Source organism: Limanda limanda, chromosome 3 (genome assembly GCF_963576545.1).
Source record: "Limanda limanda chromosome 3, fLimLim1.1, whole genome shotgun sequence".
Lineage (NCBI taxonomy): Eukaryota > Metazoa > Chordata > Actinopteri > Pleuronectiformes > Pleuronectidae > Limanda > Limanda limanda.
Window position 1 is genome coordinate 32036558 of NC_083638.1, and position 15908 is coordinate 32052465.

At 40.0% G+C, this 15908-nt stretch overlaps 1 protein-coding gene across 1 annotated transcript; it reads right to left on the reverse strand.

Moving 5' to 3' along the window:
- Positions 1-7: 7 nt before the first annotated feature.
- Positions 8-10069, reverse strand: mesd (mesoderm development LRP chaperone). The gene is made up of 3 exons (XM_061068672.1): positions 9886-10069; positions 2669-2901; positions 8-837 (listed from the first exon to the last, which is right to left on the reverse strand). Exons 1-3 carry the CDS (start codon positions 10039-10041, stop codon positions 570-572), a joined length of 657 nt encoding a protein of 218 aa, XP_060924655.1. The 5' UTR covers positions 10042-10069; the 3' UTR covers positions 8-569.
- Between the last annotated feature and the right edge of the window lie 5839 nt (positions 10070-15908).

Sequence of the window (15908 nt, forward strand, 5' to 3'; positions counted from 1 at the left end):
CATATGATTACATAAAAATGTTTATTTTCATATTCAGTGAAAAATCAAAGAGAAAAGTCAGGTGCTACTTTTGTATGAAATCTCGAAGTGCTGCTGGATGTGAGCAGTGGGTAACACAGGCCTGAAGCAAAGACACTTCCTGTTCCCAACACGACTCTTGGCACATAAACAAAAATCAGCTTTATAACATTAATTGAGTACCTATAACATGACAGGTGTGTGCATTGGTTTTCACTTGATGATAATGTAAAAAGAAAATAACTAAATCAGCCAGCACTGATGCTACAACTGATTCACAAGAGCTTGTGACCACTCTGATGATGATTTCAAGAAAGTACTCGTCACCTCAATGTGTTTCCGTGAGGGAGAGCAGGAGGAAAGGCAGTACATCACTGAGCAGTGATTCGAGTTAAGCAGTCCAGGTGAATAGACTGAACAGGATTAGTTTGTTGACTCAATTTCTGTCTCTGAATCACCGCATCTTCATGTGGTTCTTGAAAAAACACACATCTGAGGCCAGAAGGAAAACAAAGGATCAATGACTCCTCATCTCCCCCTGCGTTATTCCATCACAGCTCATTTTTCAGAGGGCTGGCGCTGTTCCCCTCAAAGTCCGGCTTCTTGCTCTCTGTCTTCTTCTTGCTCTTCTTCTTGGTGTTGACTCCATTCTGCTGGTTATCTTTGCCACTGCCCTTCTTGGCAGGCTTTCCAGGGAACACCTGTCCCTCCACTGTGACATCCATGCAGCGTTCCTGGGCCACAAGATAGTCTTTGACCTCCCAGGCCAGACTGCCGTCTCGCAGCATGAAGATCACCCGGTTGGAACCCACCACGAACCTGCAGGGGGATCACACCAAGTGCTTTCATTAATATAGACTTCTCTCCACTGCAATGTAACAGATTACTTAAGTGAGATGTGGTGATTCTTAGTGCATCACAGGGTATGGAAGCGTTTCAACTTGATAACAGCCATTATGTTAAATCACTGATAAGTGGACAAAGCTTTATAATAGGGCTGCTTGATTATGGAAAAAATCATAATCACGATTATTTTGGACAAAAACTAAATCACGATTATTCAAACGATTATTAATATGTGCCCTTTTTTTTTTTAAATGACTAACCGGAAGTACCAGTCACTTCTGGTTCCGGTAAACACCGATTACGGCTGCAATCAGACGGGACTGCCCTCCCTCTGCCATTTTCCACTCCCGCTGTTTTTTAAATACCTCCGGTCCCCACACACACAACTCGCCTCCTTCACTTCACAGCTGCTTGAGAGTGAGTGCCAGTCAGCGGGCCTGCGCTGAATGCTTTAGGGGAGGGACTGAATTGCGAATGCGCATCTCTTTAGAAAAAATGCCAAATAATCGTTTCAACTCGATTATAGTAGTTTGGAGATCGTTTGACCCAATAATCGTAATCACGATTATATTTCGATTAATTGAGCAGCCCTTCTTTATAATGTACAACCTTTTTCTGTGCCATTATGAGGAGCAGCTCACAAGTAGTGTTCAACCTGTCTCCAATTGTTAAACTCAGTGAGTGATAGTTTCGTCAACCCCACCTTTTTAAACCTAAAATCAAATCAAACTATCACATTTTAGTCAAAGAAAAACAGAAACATTTTAGTGCAGACCAAGAATGGACATTTTAAACAAACTTCAGCAAACAAAGAACATCACAATAAGTGACTGATTATCATTTAGCCTGAATCTGCATCTGTAAACACTGTTATAACATCCTCTTGTAGTGATGCCAACCGATAATGTTACACCACTGCCTTTATTCATCTGTTTACAATGACTAAATTAATGTTATTTGTTGATGTGATCTTCTATTCCCTTCACTGTACATTATCTGAACTACGGTCACAACCCCAGTTACTGAAGAGCTTGATCCAGTCTAAGACTACTGTCAGTGTCACCAGAGAGATCATTAGAGCGCATTTTTCTTAACAGATATTCCATGTTGATATAATCACAGTTTGTGTTTTATGGTGTCGGTGTCATCATCATCTTGTCATAAGTCATGTAAAACTAAACACTGACAAAGATATTTAATTTAGATTTGGTTCATGAAAATATCGATCTATCCCCTACCTATTAAACCCCCTTTGCTTGTGCAGTCTTTAGAAACATGATTTATAGATTAGGAGTTAATTTAATTAAATTAATTTGAAAATAAGGGAAAGGATGAAATGTTGTGAACGATTTACATCTTGAGTTGTACATAGATTGTATCATGTGCATAAAGGCACATATTTTAAAAGCATATCATAATGTGACTGTTTGAACTTGGATCACCTGATGAAAATTAAAACACTATCTGCTGCTGAAGCCCTTGAGCTGCAGTTGACGGTAGCCAAATGTGTCAGTGCCTTCGCCTGTCTTGAACAGCTGCTATTTGTTCTACAAACCACCAGGTGTCACTGTCATCAATGGGTTAAATGTTACAACATTTTTTTCAGCTCAGACAGAGAGAAAGCTCTAAAACATCATCAGGCTTTCCTCACACCTAACAATCAATTTTACTTATAATGGGTAAAAGTACTATTAGTTCATTGATTGGTGAGTCCACTTAAATAATCTTTAACTTCAAGTTAATCGACCCTCTTGAAAAGCAACAAAGTTCTTGTTGATGTAGAATGGTCTAAGTGAGTAACTACCTCTGAATATCATAGTTGGCGTTGAAGAGGCTGCCCTGCCACAGGCCTGTGATCTCCTCCGTCTCTCTCTCAGTGGGATCCCCGGTCACTGTGGCAAACACCATCAGAGTCTTGCCCTTCTTGGACAGCTTGAGCAGCTCTTCTGGCTTTGAGGGGTCCACCTTGGAGAAGTCGACGGGGGGAGAAGACCTCATGTGTTCTGGGAGGTCCCCTTCTTCAATGTCATCATCCTTCTGTGGAATAATAGATGTACTGGATATAAATGAAAGCAACACTTTCTTGCTCTACATATGACTGAAGGTGCTGAGCTTAACCACATTCGAAATACCCCCATGAATAATTCATGGTTCGTGGTAGAGGTATCACTCAACAAATGTCCTACCTCAAACAGCTCAACTTTGTAGAAACACCGTACTGTGGAAGAATGTAAAGTACATTCACAGCCTCATGTATATGAACTACATTTTATGCTACGTCATATTTTTGCTTAAGATAAATACTAAACTTTGTGCTTGAATGAATTTATCTAATTATAATCATTACCTTCTCAGAGTTTGCAATTCGTTTTTTTGTTGTATTTAAGGCCCAACACAACAGTTAACCACACTTCTGCATCCAAAACTTTTCATACATGTTTCAGCATCACTTCATTGAGCCTGAACTCAGAATAAAACATCATCACAGCTTCTGCATTCAGCCACAAGTTGTGATCCACACCAATCAGGCCCTGTAGCGATTCACCTGGGTAACTGAAGCTGTCGCTTTTATTGGTATTGTTTAACTAACCCAATATGTTTCAATGAAACTCAAGAGTTTAAAAGACTGAAAAAATAAATAATAATTTTTTGGGGGGGTTCTTAATTAATAAATCCTTGATCGAAAGCACTATTTTACTTTGAGTCAGTGGCGGCTGGCCAATAGAGGTCGCTAGGGCGCCGCTCTTCCTTGTAGAGAGTGTCTTTATTAAGAGGGTTTTTTTTGGCGTGTCTTTTCTTTGCTTATGGTTTACCTCATACAGATATCCAGCAGTGTATGGCACTTCCTTTTATTAAGTCTTAATAGTTTTATAGAATAGAGACTGTCTCTGTCTACCGTCCGATTCAATTATTTAAATTAAACAATAACAGAGCGAGAACTCACAATAATCTTATACAAATTAACACAACCTCTGGAACAACACAGGAAACCAAGACTTTCAAATGTAGTCTTTTAAACAAAAGATCACTGTCCTCAAAGGCTATTTTAGTTAATGAACTAGTCTCAGACTACAATATAGATTTATTGTCCCTTACTGAGACGTGGCTGCATCCTGATGAATATGTCAGTTTAAATGAATCTACTCCCCCCAGTCATATAAATTCACACGTTCCCAGGGAACTCGGGCGAGGAGGTGGAGTTGCTGCTATTTTTAACTCCAGTCTATCAATTAATCCTAAACCTAAACTCAGCTACAACTCATTTGAATGTCTTGTTCTTAATCTTCCACGTCAATCCAGGAAACACCAACAGCCAATCATATTTGCTGTAGTTTATCGTGCTCCTGGGGCTTATACTGAATTCCTAACAGAATTCCCTGAGTTTTTATCAAACCTAGTCCTAAAGACCGATAAAATTATTATTGTTGGTGACTTTAATATTCATGTTGACAATAATAAAGATAGCCTGAGCGCAGCATTTATTTCAATACTAGACTCAATTGGTTTTAGTCAGTGTGTACATCAACCTACTCATTGTTGTAACCACACACTTGACCTTGTATTATCATACGGTGTCAAAATTTAACATTTAACAGTACTTCCGCGCAATCCAGTACTATCAGACCATAATTTAATAACCTTCGATTTTTCATTATCTGAATATATGCCCCTAATAAAAAACTAATTTTCTAGATGTCTACCTGATAGTGCTATAGCTAAATTTAAGGAAATAATTCCGATTACATTTAAACCCGTATTATCCGTCGACATGAACAACAAATTCTTTAAAAACCCGAGCTCTATTGAGATTGACCACCTCGTAGATAGCTCTGCAGACTCGTTACGATTAACATTAGACTCAATAGCGCCTCTAAAAAAGAAATGTGTAAAACATAGTCAATTAGCTCCGTGGTATAATTCCAAGACACATGAGTTGAAACAAATATCAAGAAAATTAGAAAGGAAGTGGCGCTCCAGCAACAGTGTTGAAAATCTCCTAGACTGGAAGAGTAGTGTTAAAGAATATAAAAAGGCTCTCCACAAAGCAAGAGCTGCCTATTATTCAAAACTAATAGAAGAGAATAAAAACAACCCAAGGTTTCTCTTCAGCACTGTAGCCAGGCTGACAGAGAGTCACACCTCCACCGAACCCAGTATTCCTCGATCCCTAAATAGCAATATCTTTATGACCTTTTTTAATGATAAAATTCTAACTATTAGAAATAAAATCAACCATCTCCTGCCCTCAGTTGACACTAATACCCTCCCAACAACAGAGATCTCAGAAACGGCTGAGAATCCTTCCCATTACTTAGACAGCTTCTCTCTGATCACCCGTGATCAGTTTACCAAAATAATCTCAGGTTCTAAACCAACAACCTGTATCTTAGATCCGATTCCAACTAAATTACTTAAAGAAATTCTGCCCCTAATAGATAGTTCGTTACTTAACACAATAAATCTGTCATTATCATCAGGTTATGTACCACAGTCTTTTAAAATAGCTGTAATCAAACCCCTACTCAAAAAACCCACCCTAGACCCAGAGGTTTTAGCAAATTACAGGCCAATATCCAATCTCACCTTCCTCTCTAAAATCTTAGAAAAAGTTGTAGCCAATCAGCTGTGTGAGTTTCTCCAGGAAAATAATATATATGAAGACTTTCAGTCTGGGTTTAGAACCAATCACAGCACAGAGACAGCCCTGGCAAAAGTCACTAATGACCTTCTAATAGCTTCAGATCAGGGACTTGTGTCTGTCCTTGTTCTGTTAGATCTCAGTGCAGCATTCGACACAATTGACCATCACATTTTATTACAAAGACTAAAACAGTTAATTAACATTAAAGGAACGGCCCTAAACTGGTTTAAATCTTATTTTTCTGATCGCTCCCAATTCGTACAAATTAATGATGAGTCATCTGTGCGCACCAAAGTTAACCATGGTGTTCCACAGGGGTCTGTGCTCGGCCCAATTTTAACCCTTCTCATTATATATGCTTCCACTAGGAAACATTATCAGGACACACTCGGTAAATTTTCACTGTTATGCGGATGACACCCAGTTATATTTGTCAATAAAACCTGATCAAAGTAATCAATTAACTAAACTTCGAGCATGTCTCAAGGACATAAAAACCTGGATGACCCGCAATTTTCTCTTATTAAACTCAGATAAAACTGAGGTTATAATACTCTGCCCTAAACACCTTAGAGAAACATTATCTAATGATATAGCTGCGCTAGACGACATTGCCCTTGCTTCCAATGAAACTGTCAGGAACTTGGGAGTGATCTTCGATCCTGATTTGTCCTTTAATAGTCACTTAAAACAAATTTCTAGGACCGCCTTTTTCCACTTGCGTAATATCTCAAAAATCAGACATGTCCTTTCACAAAAAGATGCAGAAAAACTAGTCCACGCCTTTGTTACATCGAGACTGGACTACTGTAATTCACTATTATCAAGCTCCAGCAGTAAGTCGTTAGAGACTCTGCAGCTGGTCCAAAATGCCGCAGCACGTGTCCTGACAAGAACTAAGAAAAGAGAGCACATTTCCCCAGTATTAGCATCGCTACACTGGCTTCCTGTTAAATCAAGAATAGAATTTAAAATTCTCCTCCTCACCTTCAAGGCCCTTAATGATATGGCACATTTTTACCTTAAAGAGATGTTAATACCATATCACTACTACTACTAGAGGGCTCCGATCCCAGAATTCAGGTTTACTTGTCGTCCCTAAAGTCTCTAAAAGTAGAGTAGGAGCCAGAGCTTTTAGCCATCAAGCCCCACTGCTGTGGAATAATCTCTCACTTTCAGTTAGGGAAGCAGACACGCTCTGTTCGTTTAAAAGTAGACTCAAAACCTTCCTTTTTGATAAAGCTTATAGTTAGAGCTAATTAGTGGAATTTATGACACAAGACACACGGAGCTTCTCTTTCCTGCTTCTCCTTCCTTTTCTCCATCCCTAACACATCAAGGTCATTCTTATCTCATCAGTACATGTTACTAACTTGACCCCTTTCCAGGAGTTTCTGTGCCTCACGCCGGGTTTACACCGGGCGCTGAAGCGTCGCGTAAGCGCAGCGCCCTAGTGCGCAGGCGCCAGGCTGGTCACAACAAACACGCTTTTCTCCGCGGCGGTCATCCTGCGATTCCTCTCCGTGATCACACATACAGCTGATATTTGTCATTAACTGCAACAGCTTCCCAGCATTTGTCCTATTTAATGTTGTCTTTATACAACATGTGCCGAGGATCATACAGCTCACTGTACTACTTCTCCACTTCAATTATTAATTTAATGTCATCCATCATCAATAACTTCTCCGCTGTTTGCTCTGTTCAATGTCGGGTGTCGAGGGTAAATTACGTATTCCCCACTCAAGCCTATGTGGAGAGTACGTAGACACCCCCCCCCCCTCCTCTCTTTTTATCTTTATGACTGCTTGTGTGGCTGTAGTGGGGGCAGAGGGGGACATTTAATAATGTGATCGGTAAAATTGGTAAAATTGAAAACTCCAGGACAACAGAAGGGAAATACAAACTATGGGTTGCATATTTGATCATTTATATCATATAAAATATGTCATCAATATCGTTTAAAATCATTTTTCAGTGTGTTTCCTGCAGCGATACGCTCGCGTCAAGCGCAAAAAATAGACTCCACGCCGAAACGATCGCTGCACTGCGCTCGGCAGCCTTGGCGCAGCGCTGCACTTCAGCCTCTGGTGTAAACCCGGCGTTAGCGCCCGCGGATGCAGGGCCACAGCTGTGGCCGCACCGTGGATATGATTGTGGATCGCGCGTCAGAGGTCGCAATGGTGGATCCAGTTCGGTGGATTCTGTATCGTGCCTGCTGATCGTAGTGGTAATGGAGGATCCTTTGTCGGTCGCGCTGGCATCGGCTGATGGTGGACCACGACCGAGGCGGCAGCTGATAATGGATTCTAACTGGCGGCAGTGGACAATGACTGTGGACTAGTGTTGCACGGTGTACCGGTACTAGAAAGGTACCGCGGTACCCTTACGTTAAAAACGATACGGTTTAGCATATTTTTAGTACCGGTACTTTATTAAAATAGCAGGCAAAGAGAGCGCACTCTCTGCTCCGCTCCCTGTCCCGCTGACTGCATGCATTGACTGCGAGGGGCGTGGCTACCCAGCTCTCACACATGCAACAGGCAGCCGTCACTCACAGCGAGTAATCTCAGGGAGACATGGCCGAGCCGACCGTCCTCGGCTTGTTGGAAGTGATTCTCTCTCAAACTGTGTGGCGCGGCCGGGCGGAGACATAACAGGTGGAGCGCGCCACCGGGAGAGGGGGGGGATGTGACGCGGGACTGTAACGTCCGCATCTATTACAAGTCGTTGTTTCTCCGGAGCGGGGGGGGGGGGTCTCACCCCTCGGCCCCTCCCTGTGCAGTGTTCATATGTTGAACGGGAACGTCACGTTCATTTGTCAAATCAGCATCGTATCAGACCAGCATGAAAAAACCAGGAGCGGGCGTGTGTGTGTGTGTGTGCGCACACACACAGGCCCCGGGGGCCCCGCCCCCACTCACTCGCTCAGGTGGCACGCTTTTTTTTCACCTCAAACACACATCTGTAAAATTATGTAACTCTTGTGGAAACAACTAGTCATATAGTCAGATACGGACAATAGGCCTGCATCGCCGTGTATAATCAATGCTATGATGTCACCATGTAGTTTTCATTTATATCTTGCTGTAGGCTAATACTAATATGAATACCATTTGTTACGTGTTCAAAAAGCTGGGCAGGAACAAGCTGGTAAAAAAGGGAACCTTAACGATGTTTTATTTATTACTATGATAAATAAATATACCAGTATCGTATCGTATTTGTGGTATCGTACCGTATTTGTGGTATTGTACCGTATTTGTGGTATTGTATCGTATTGGTGGTATCGTATCGAAAGTATCGAGTATCGTGATATTTTGGCAGGTACAGTATCGAAGTCATAATTTTGGTATCGTGACAACACTACTGTGGACTATAGTGGATCCCATCCTGATGCTGGATCGTGATCTTGCTGCTGACCAGAGACTATGATGCAGCAGGACTGCTTCACATATAGTATCAAAAAAATGTTTACCCTCATTGATGCTGCTAAAAACTTTAATCCTGATGATGTTTTCTTAACACTTGACATCTATTGCACTTCTGTCCGTCCTGGGAGAGGGATCCCTTACATGTGGCTCTCTCTGAGGTTTCTACATATTTTTACCTGTTAAAAAGGTTTTTAGTAGTTTTTCCTTACTCTTGTTGAGGGTTAAGGACAGAGGATGTCACACCATGTTAAAGCCCTATGAGACGAATTGTGATTTGTGAATGTGGGCTATACAAATAAAACTTGATTGATTGATTGATTGATTGATTGATTGATAGTGTTATTTAATAGTACTGCATATATTTCAGGAATGAATGGTTAGTAAACACTAGTAACCAGACTCAGTCTGTTGATGCATACTCTACTTACTATCTGAGCACAAGGGCAACAACTAATAATAGTTTACATTAATTATCAATCGGCTGGTGATTATTATTTTTGTATATATTATTTTTATTTAATTTTCTAAGTTTCGTTTTTTAAGTTAGTTTGTGCAGTATACTGTTAGCTATCTGTTTTTGTGTAGAAATGACCGACATGTTTATTATTGGAATTAAATAATTACCTGCTATTTCACAAATAACTGGTATCCTGCGATTTGTATTAAATCGTAGTGGGATGGTTACTGAAAACTCAGCCATACCAAGAATATTTCGCCAGCCGCCACTGCATTGAGATATTGTTACGTTAATTTAAATAAAGTAAAGCAAACGTATCAATAACACATCGAGAAAAGCTTCTTCCGCCACAGTCAGCTCAGTAAAGCAGCAGGTGAACTGTTGCTGTAGTAGACACCGTTTTAGCTTCTAGGACATAGCATGGTATGCTAACCGCTCGGCTAGCAGCTACAATGTGTGCAGGCTGCCTGAATGACAAGCTGACAAACCTCCCACTGCTCCAGCAGCCGCGCCATGTCTGCATCGTTGTAGTCGCGGATGTCCTTCTTTTTCTTGGGCTTCTCTTTGCTGTCAGCCGCTAAACCGCAGAGCAAACAGGCGCAGAGCAGCAGCAGGACACTTCTCCACCTGAAGTCGGACGCCATGTTTGCAGTTGGCGAATCCTGATTGGCTATGCGATCTGCCGGTCACGAGACGGGAGAGTGACGTCAGTGTTGTAAAAGTCAGACCGGCAGCACGCGCGCCATATGCAGGAATTTCAAAATAAAGTCAGAAGGATTTAAGTTTTTCTTTTTGGGTGGTTCTTAAAACATTAAAGTGTATTAAAGACACTTTCTCGGATATTTAATTTCCACCCCTTCGCTCTTTATTGTACAGGCTTGCACATAAAACACAGATAAAAGCATTTTAAAGCGATAATTCACCCAAAAAGGAAAATTCACTCATTATCTACTCACTCACCAGTATGCCGATGGAGGGGTGGGTGAGTGTTTGAGTCCACAAAACACTTTTAGAGTTTCAGGGGTAAACAGTGTTGCAGACAAATCCAATACTATTGAAGTAAATGGTGACAGATTCTTTAGACAGAAAAAAAACATGCCTCTATACTGCTCCTGTGGTGCTATCCAAGTTTCTGTAAGCCCCTACATTCAAATTTGACTTGAAATTGTATTATTTATACTGGGTTTTTAGCCTTAATGTCCTCTGATATCCTGCTCTGGAGCCGTGTTCGCACATGGATCACAGTAGATGTTTTTGCAAACTTCTTTGTTCATTCGAATCCTAAAAGCATAACACTCAAACCCTGTGACAGTAAAAATATGCTACGCTAAATGATAAGTACACAGCCATATCTGTCTTCTCCTACATATACTGACACTGATTGATCAATGCAGGATGTCAAAGAAAAAAAGGAAAATGTCCTCTGAACGACAAAGGTTAATTTGCTGTTCACTGTTGTTAAATGTCACATGTTATGTGTGTGACATGTCAATGGTCTTGGAAGTAGAAGATCACCACAAATTAAGGCTAAATTATTCAAAATGTGCTCACTGATTTGTCTGATGTAAACACACAGGTCATCAGTAAGTCATCTATATCTTGGTTAAGACTTTTTTATGTCTTACTTGGTCCTTTCTCTAAAAACAGACAGTTATAAGAGGACAAACTCCTTTCCTGTGAAATGAAACAGACAACAGGAGAATGTCTGGAGCACTAAACCATATCAACATCCAGCCATAAGCAAGACCCAGGGGCGTTTCTAGGATTGAAAGAAAGGGGGGGCTTAGCCCCTAAGGATGTTGAATGTTTGCGCGCGCAGCGCGCGCCAATTTTTTTTGAGCTCATTTGGGGCTGCGGATATCCATTGTTTCAGACAGTTCATAGATTGGTTCAATCAGAAAGACTGTGATTTTTCTCTGTATCTTTGCTTGCATTCATTCAGTATAAGATAACAGAAGAGACAGAATTTCAGGGTCATTGTGAAATTTGACAACACAAATATGAACTTTTCTCAAATAGAGAGAAATAATTTTCCTGCTTGTTAAGGAAAGACGGATATACTAGTTTTGACTAGCATTAACTGATTATAAACATCAACATTCTATAGGCACTGATATTATTGTTTTAAAATACTAGAGATAGATATTAATGCAAAGAATAGAGAGCTGTCGATAGTTATTTCTTACATTTCAAATTTGCTCGTTCACACTCTTGCTCACTGGAGAAATTTTCTAACAAAATAGCTAGCAATATTCCCTTACATTTGCCTCAAGTAAACCTAAATTCAAGCAGGTAACAAACGTTAGAAACTACAGATAGCCACATTCTGTAACCACCTGTACTTACAATTTCACTCCGTGCATCATTTACTATGAGCTAAACTCCTTGGCTGTAATCCTGCTGTCTTGATGAGAGACATTAAGGCCGATTTATACTAGGCTTTTTACGCACGCACGCACGCGAGAGACGCAACACGCCCCTCGCGTACTTGCGGGGGGCGTGTTGCGGCTTGCGTGCGTCCGCCAATTTTTCTGACTATATGACAAAGCGACGCGAGCCTCACGCAGCCCACAAGGCTTGTGATTGGTCTGCTTACTACATCCCGTCCGGAGTCTAGTTTCCGGTTTCAATCCCGGAAACTGCGGAAGCCACGGAAGATTTAGAAGAACGAATATGGACCAAATAGAAGAGCACTTGGCAGAAAAGATCCGAAACTATGACCACTAGTATAACCCGTCACTAACCGGCGGATTTGTCCGCCAGAAAAAGGCTCTGAGGAGCCGCCGTGGCGATGTAATTTAACGTGTGCCACACACGAAGAAGAGCCGACTTCAACAAAAAACATTACTCCGGCTAGTGGTCTGGCGGTGAATTGCGTTGCAACACCCGCAACCGTGAGGGAACTATAAACCAAAACGAGTCCGTAGAAGCTGCGTGCGTGCGTGCGTAAAAACCGACTATAATTCGGCCTTTACTTGACAGAGTGAGAAAGCCAGCACAGCAGCGATACAGACTCCCCAAGGTCCTAGTGCCCGGTCTTTTATTGTTAAGTATGATGAGAGGCTATTGGATTGTAATTTGAAGGGGGAGAAAACATACAAACCAGAAACGCACTCACATATGTACCATGTTAGAGTTATAAATAACTTGTCCATGTGTAAAACAATAGTTTATTTTTTAAAAAAAATTATTATTATTATTTTTTTTTTTTTAAATAATAAGGGGGCTGAACAACATTTTAGGGGGGCTTCAGCCCCCCTAAAACAGGCCTGACGACGCCCCTGGCAAGACCACTTATCGTTGGGAGGGAGCCAGCTTATATATCGGGCGAGAGAGGTGCCTCAAGCAGGTCATGAGCCAAGAGATGTAATTCATTATATTTCACTCAAAATAAGATGGCTTGCCTCTTTCAACTTCACAAAGTTACCAGACAAGAGATACCAGATGGAAAATCTGCATTAAAGAGAGTTTCTAGTGTGCAGAGTTTATGTGGGTTTAACTTTCCTCACTTCCTCAAGTCGACAACTGAGAGGAACTATTTATCTATAATCATAACTCAGTTTACTTGACCAACATTGTTCATTTGTTTCAGCATTCACCTCAGAAAATCACAGGAAGTTTCGAACATGTTCTTGAATTTAGTGTCACTGAACCTTTATTTTCCCAAGCATGTGGCTTGCTCGCTGAGACATTGTTAGGAAGCGGTGTTTGAAGGCCAGCAGAGTTCACAGGGTCGAGGAGATCGGAGATCAGCCTGGTGAACACAAAGTGTGGAGCTGTTTCCTCTCGGCCAGCTCCACCCAATGGCACTGTGCCCCGTGCAGCTGCAAATCCCACTGACAGTACAGCAACTCAAGCACTGACTCACAGTGTGTTCATCACTACAGCGAAGGGCTTGCTACCATGCAACACATCAACATATATACATATATATATATATATATATATATATATATATATATATATATATATATAATATTGTTTTATTGTCTGGCTCTATAATATTTTATTTTAATAATTGTGATTTTCTGTGAAAGGTGCTTTGGGATTCCTTATGTACAAAATATTGGTCTTAGTCTGAAAATGTATGTTTTGACTGTTTCACTTTTTTGTGTTGAAAATATATACCAAAAACTGATATCTATTCAGTTAATATCAGACACACTTACAAACATACATGCCAAATGTGACTTTTAATACTTATTAAAATTATATATAAAATAAATAACTTACTTAATTCCATTCAATTAGAAAAGTTTAAATGACGCTTTTACTTGAGTACATATTTTTCTATACACAGGTGTTATTAAACACATTAAAAGGTTCTGTGAAAGGCTGCTGTGGAACGATAAAAGTTTAAAACGAGCAGGTTTAACCGGTCAAACAAATGACACAAACAGTTGGCATTCAAAACTCTGCTTCAGTAAAAGTACATTAGTATAATCGTATTTCTATTAGTAATGTGTTACAATACAAGCAGCATTTAAGATGGATGTTTGAGATGGAGCTATTTTTAGAAACTATTCCACAACCTGTAGGACACTTAATTGATCATCTCACTCACTCCTCTTCATTTGTTGCACAGGTTAAACCTGCTCCTTATTGTATTGATTTTGCATGGTTCAGTCAGGTGAGGTCGTATAACAAACAATAAAAGAACATTCTGCTGTGTCACTGTATTGTGACTAAGAACATTAACTCAACACTTTTTCACGTTTTCACAGACTCCCTCAGATGTTCTTTATATACCACCGGGAAGTCCCGCCCATTCTACAACCGGTAGGCTCCCAATACTTTCAGGGCAGCCCATGGTTCCATAATATGATTGGATGACGTCCACATTGGCATTTAGTGATTGGACGATGACTGCTACGTCATTTTTTTCAACAGTAATATGACTCATCTCTCACTGCCCAAGAGAAACACTACAGTGAGACGTGTGGAGCAGGAGAGAAGGAAATATCCCCTACACTATTTCCATGCATGTAATACCATTCACTTACACAGTGCAAATATAAATATATATTTTACTAAGTTATAGAGCACCATATACCATATATTCATATCTTATACTTCAGAGTTTGTTTTTCGTATTTAGAGAATAACTATCTCCTCTGTTTGACCTCTCCCATATGTGGAGCAGGTGTATGATCGGGTCATGTCCATTTAAAGACTTTTATCTTGACTCCCGGGAAAGTAAGTGTAAAACCTTGGTCACGCAGAGCTGGAGGTTGGATATGGACATGAGTGACCTGCAGGAGAGACCTTAGTGCTGTGGGTGAGCAACGTCAAGCGCACTAGAATAAGGAAAGAAACATCCGGTGTAGCTGTCAAAACAAAGCATGTATTTAAAAGCATGAGCCAGAAATAGCTCATGGTGTGAAATAAGAGTCAGTGTTTATTAAAGGGGATTACTGTACTTCACCTGCTAGTATTTCAGTTTAATGCTACTTCCTATCCAGTCTATATATTAATCTATATATTTTTTTTCTTTAAATTTTATTTTAATAAACGAGGACAATGCACAAAAACATTAATCTCAAAATGAGAAGGGATGATTTATGCCACATTAAGCTAACAGTTCATTTCCATTTACCTTTTGAATAAAGGAGTTTTAACGTAATAATCTATTCACCAATTTCAACATTAGCTTGATTATATTTTTGAGATTTTTTTTTACAGACTAAGATATGGAATATTATCTTACTGTAAGCAAGGCCAAAGCCAAGGAGAGTATTAGTACTATTCTCATGTCCCAATATAGCCCTGTAAAATTTGTTCTAACTCAAATTTGGATTTGTTATTAAATTGTATATGGTGATGTTAAAATGTATTTCCCATCATGACAGTCTACTAAATGCTATGTTAGAAGATTCTTACACTGTGTGGGAAAAAACGAATGTGTAGGGGAAATTCTGAATCAGTATATAGAGGTAGTATAGGGCTGGGTAATATGAAATAAAAAATTTAGATAATTTTTTTAAATATTTTTTTAAATTATCATGAAAGTCACATTATTATTTATTTTAAGTTCAAGGACTGACATGATTTGCTTCTGAAGTACGGTTATGGTTTTAAATCATTCTGTATGCAGAGAGAATGACATTATCAATTGATAAAAAGTCTACAAATTTAAATAAGATTAGCTTATTTGTTATACCTCCTATACTTGCACTATATATACACATTCTAATGATATGTATTGGACTTTTACATTGCGATAATTACTGGTATTGTTTTATTGCCCAGGCCTAAAGGAGAACAGAACATGTTGGAGTAAACCTATGCGATGTTGACTCCATTATATTACCATAAATACTGATTTTAAATGTAGAGTCAAAAACTCTTCCCGTGCTCCTGAAACCCCAAACAATCCCAGGAGGGCGAAGACAGGGTTAAATAGGACCTTCACCTTCGGAAACAATACCGCAGCTCTTATTTTGAAGACCGTAGCTTCCGGTGTGGATGTAGCTAGCGAGGCTAGCGGCTGTCTTGACGCAGCAGTGATGTC

What these genes read in the sequence shown, in the direction of transcription:
- mesd (XM_061068672.1), bottom strand. Translation starts at nt 10,041, where the DNA reads ATGGCGTCCGACTTCAGGTGGAGAAGTGTCCTGCTGCTGCTCTGCGCC. An exon ending in GGCTGCTGGAGCAGTGGGAG is followed by an intron (nt 2,902 to 9,885) that starts GTTTGTCAGCTT and finishes ATTATTCCACAG; the next exon opens with AAGGATGATGACATTGAAGA. An exon ending in GCCAACTATGATATTCAGAG is followed by an intron (nt 838 to 2,668) that starts GTAGTTACTCAC and finishes ATCCCCCTGCAG; the next exon opens with GTTCGTGGTGGGTTCCAACC.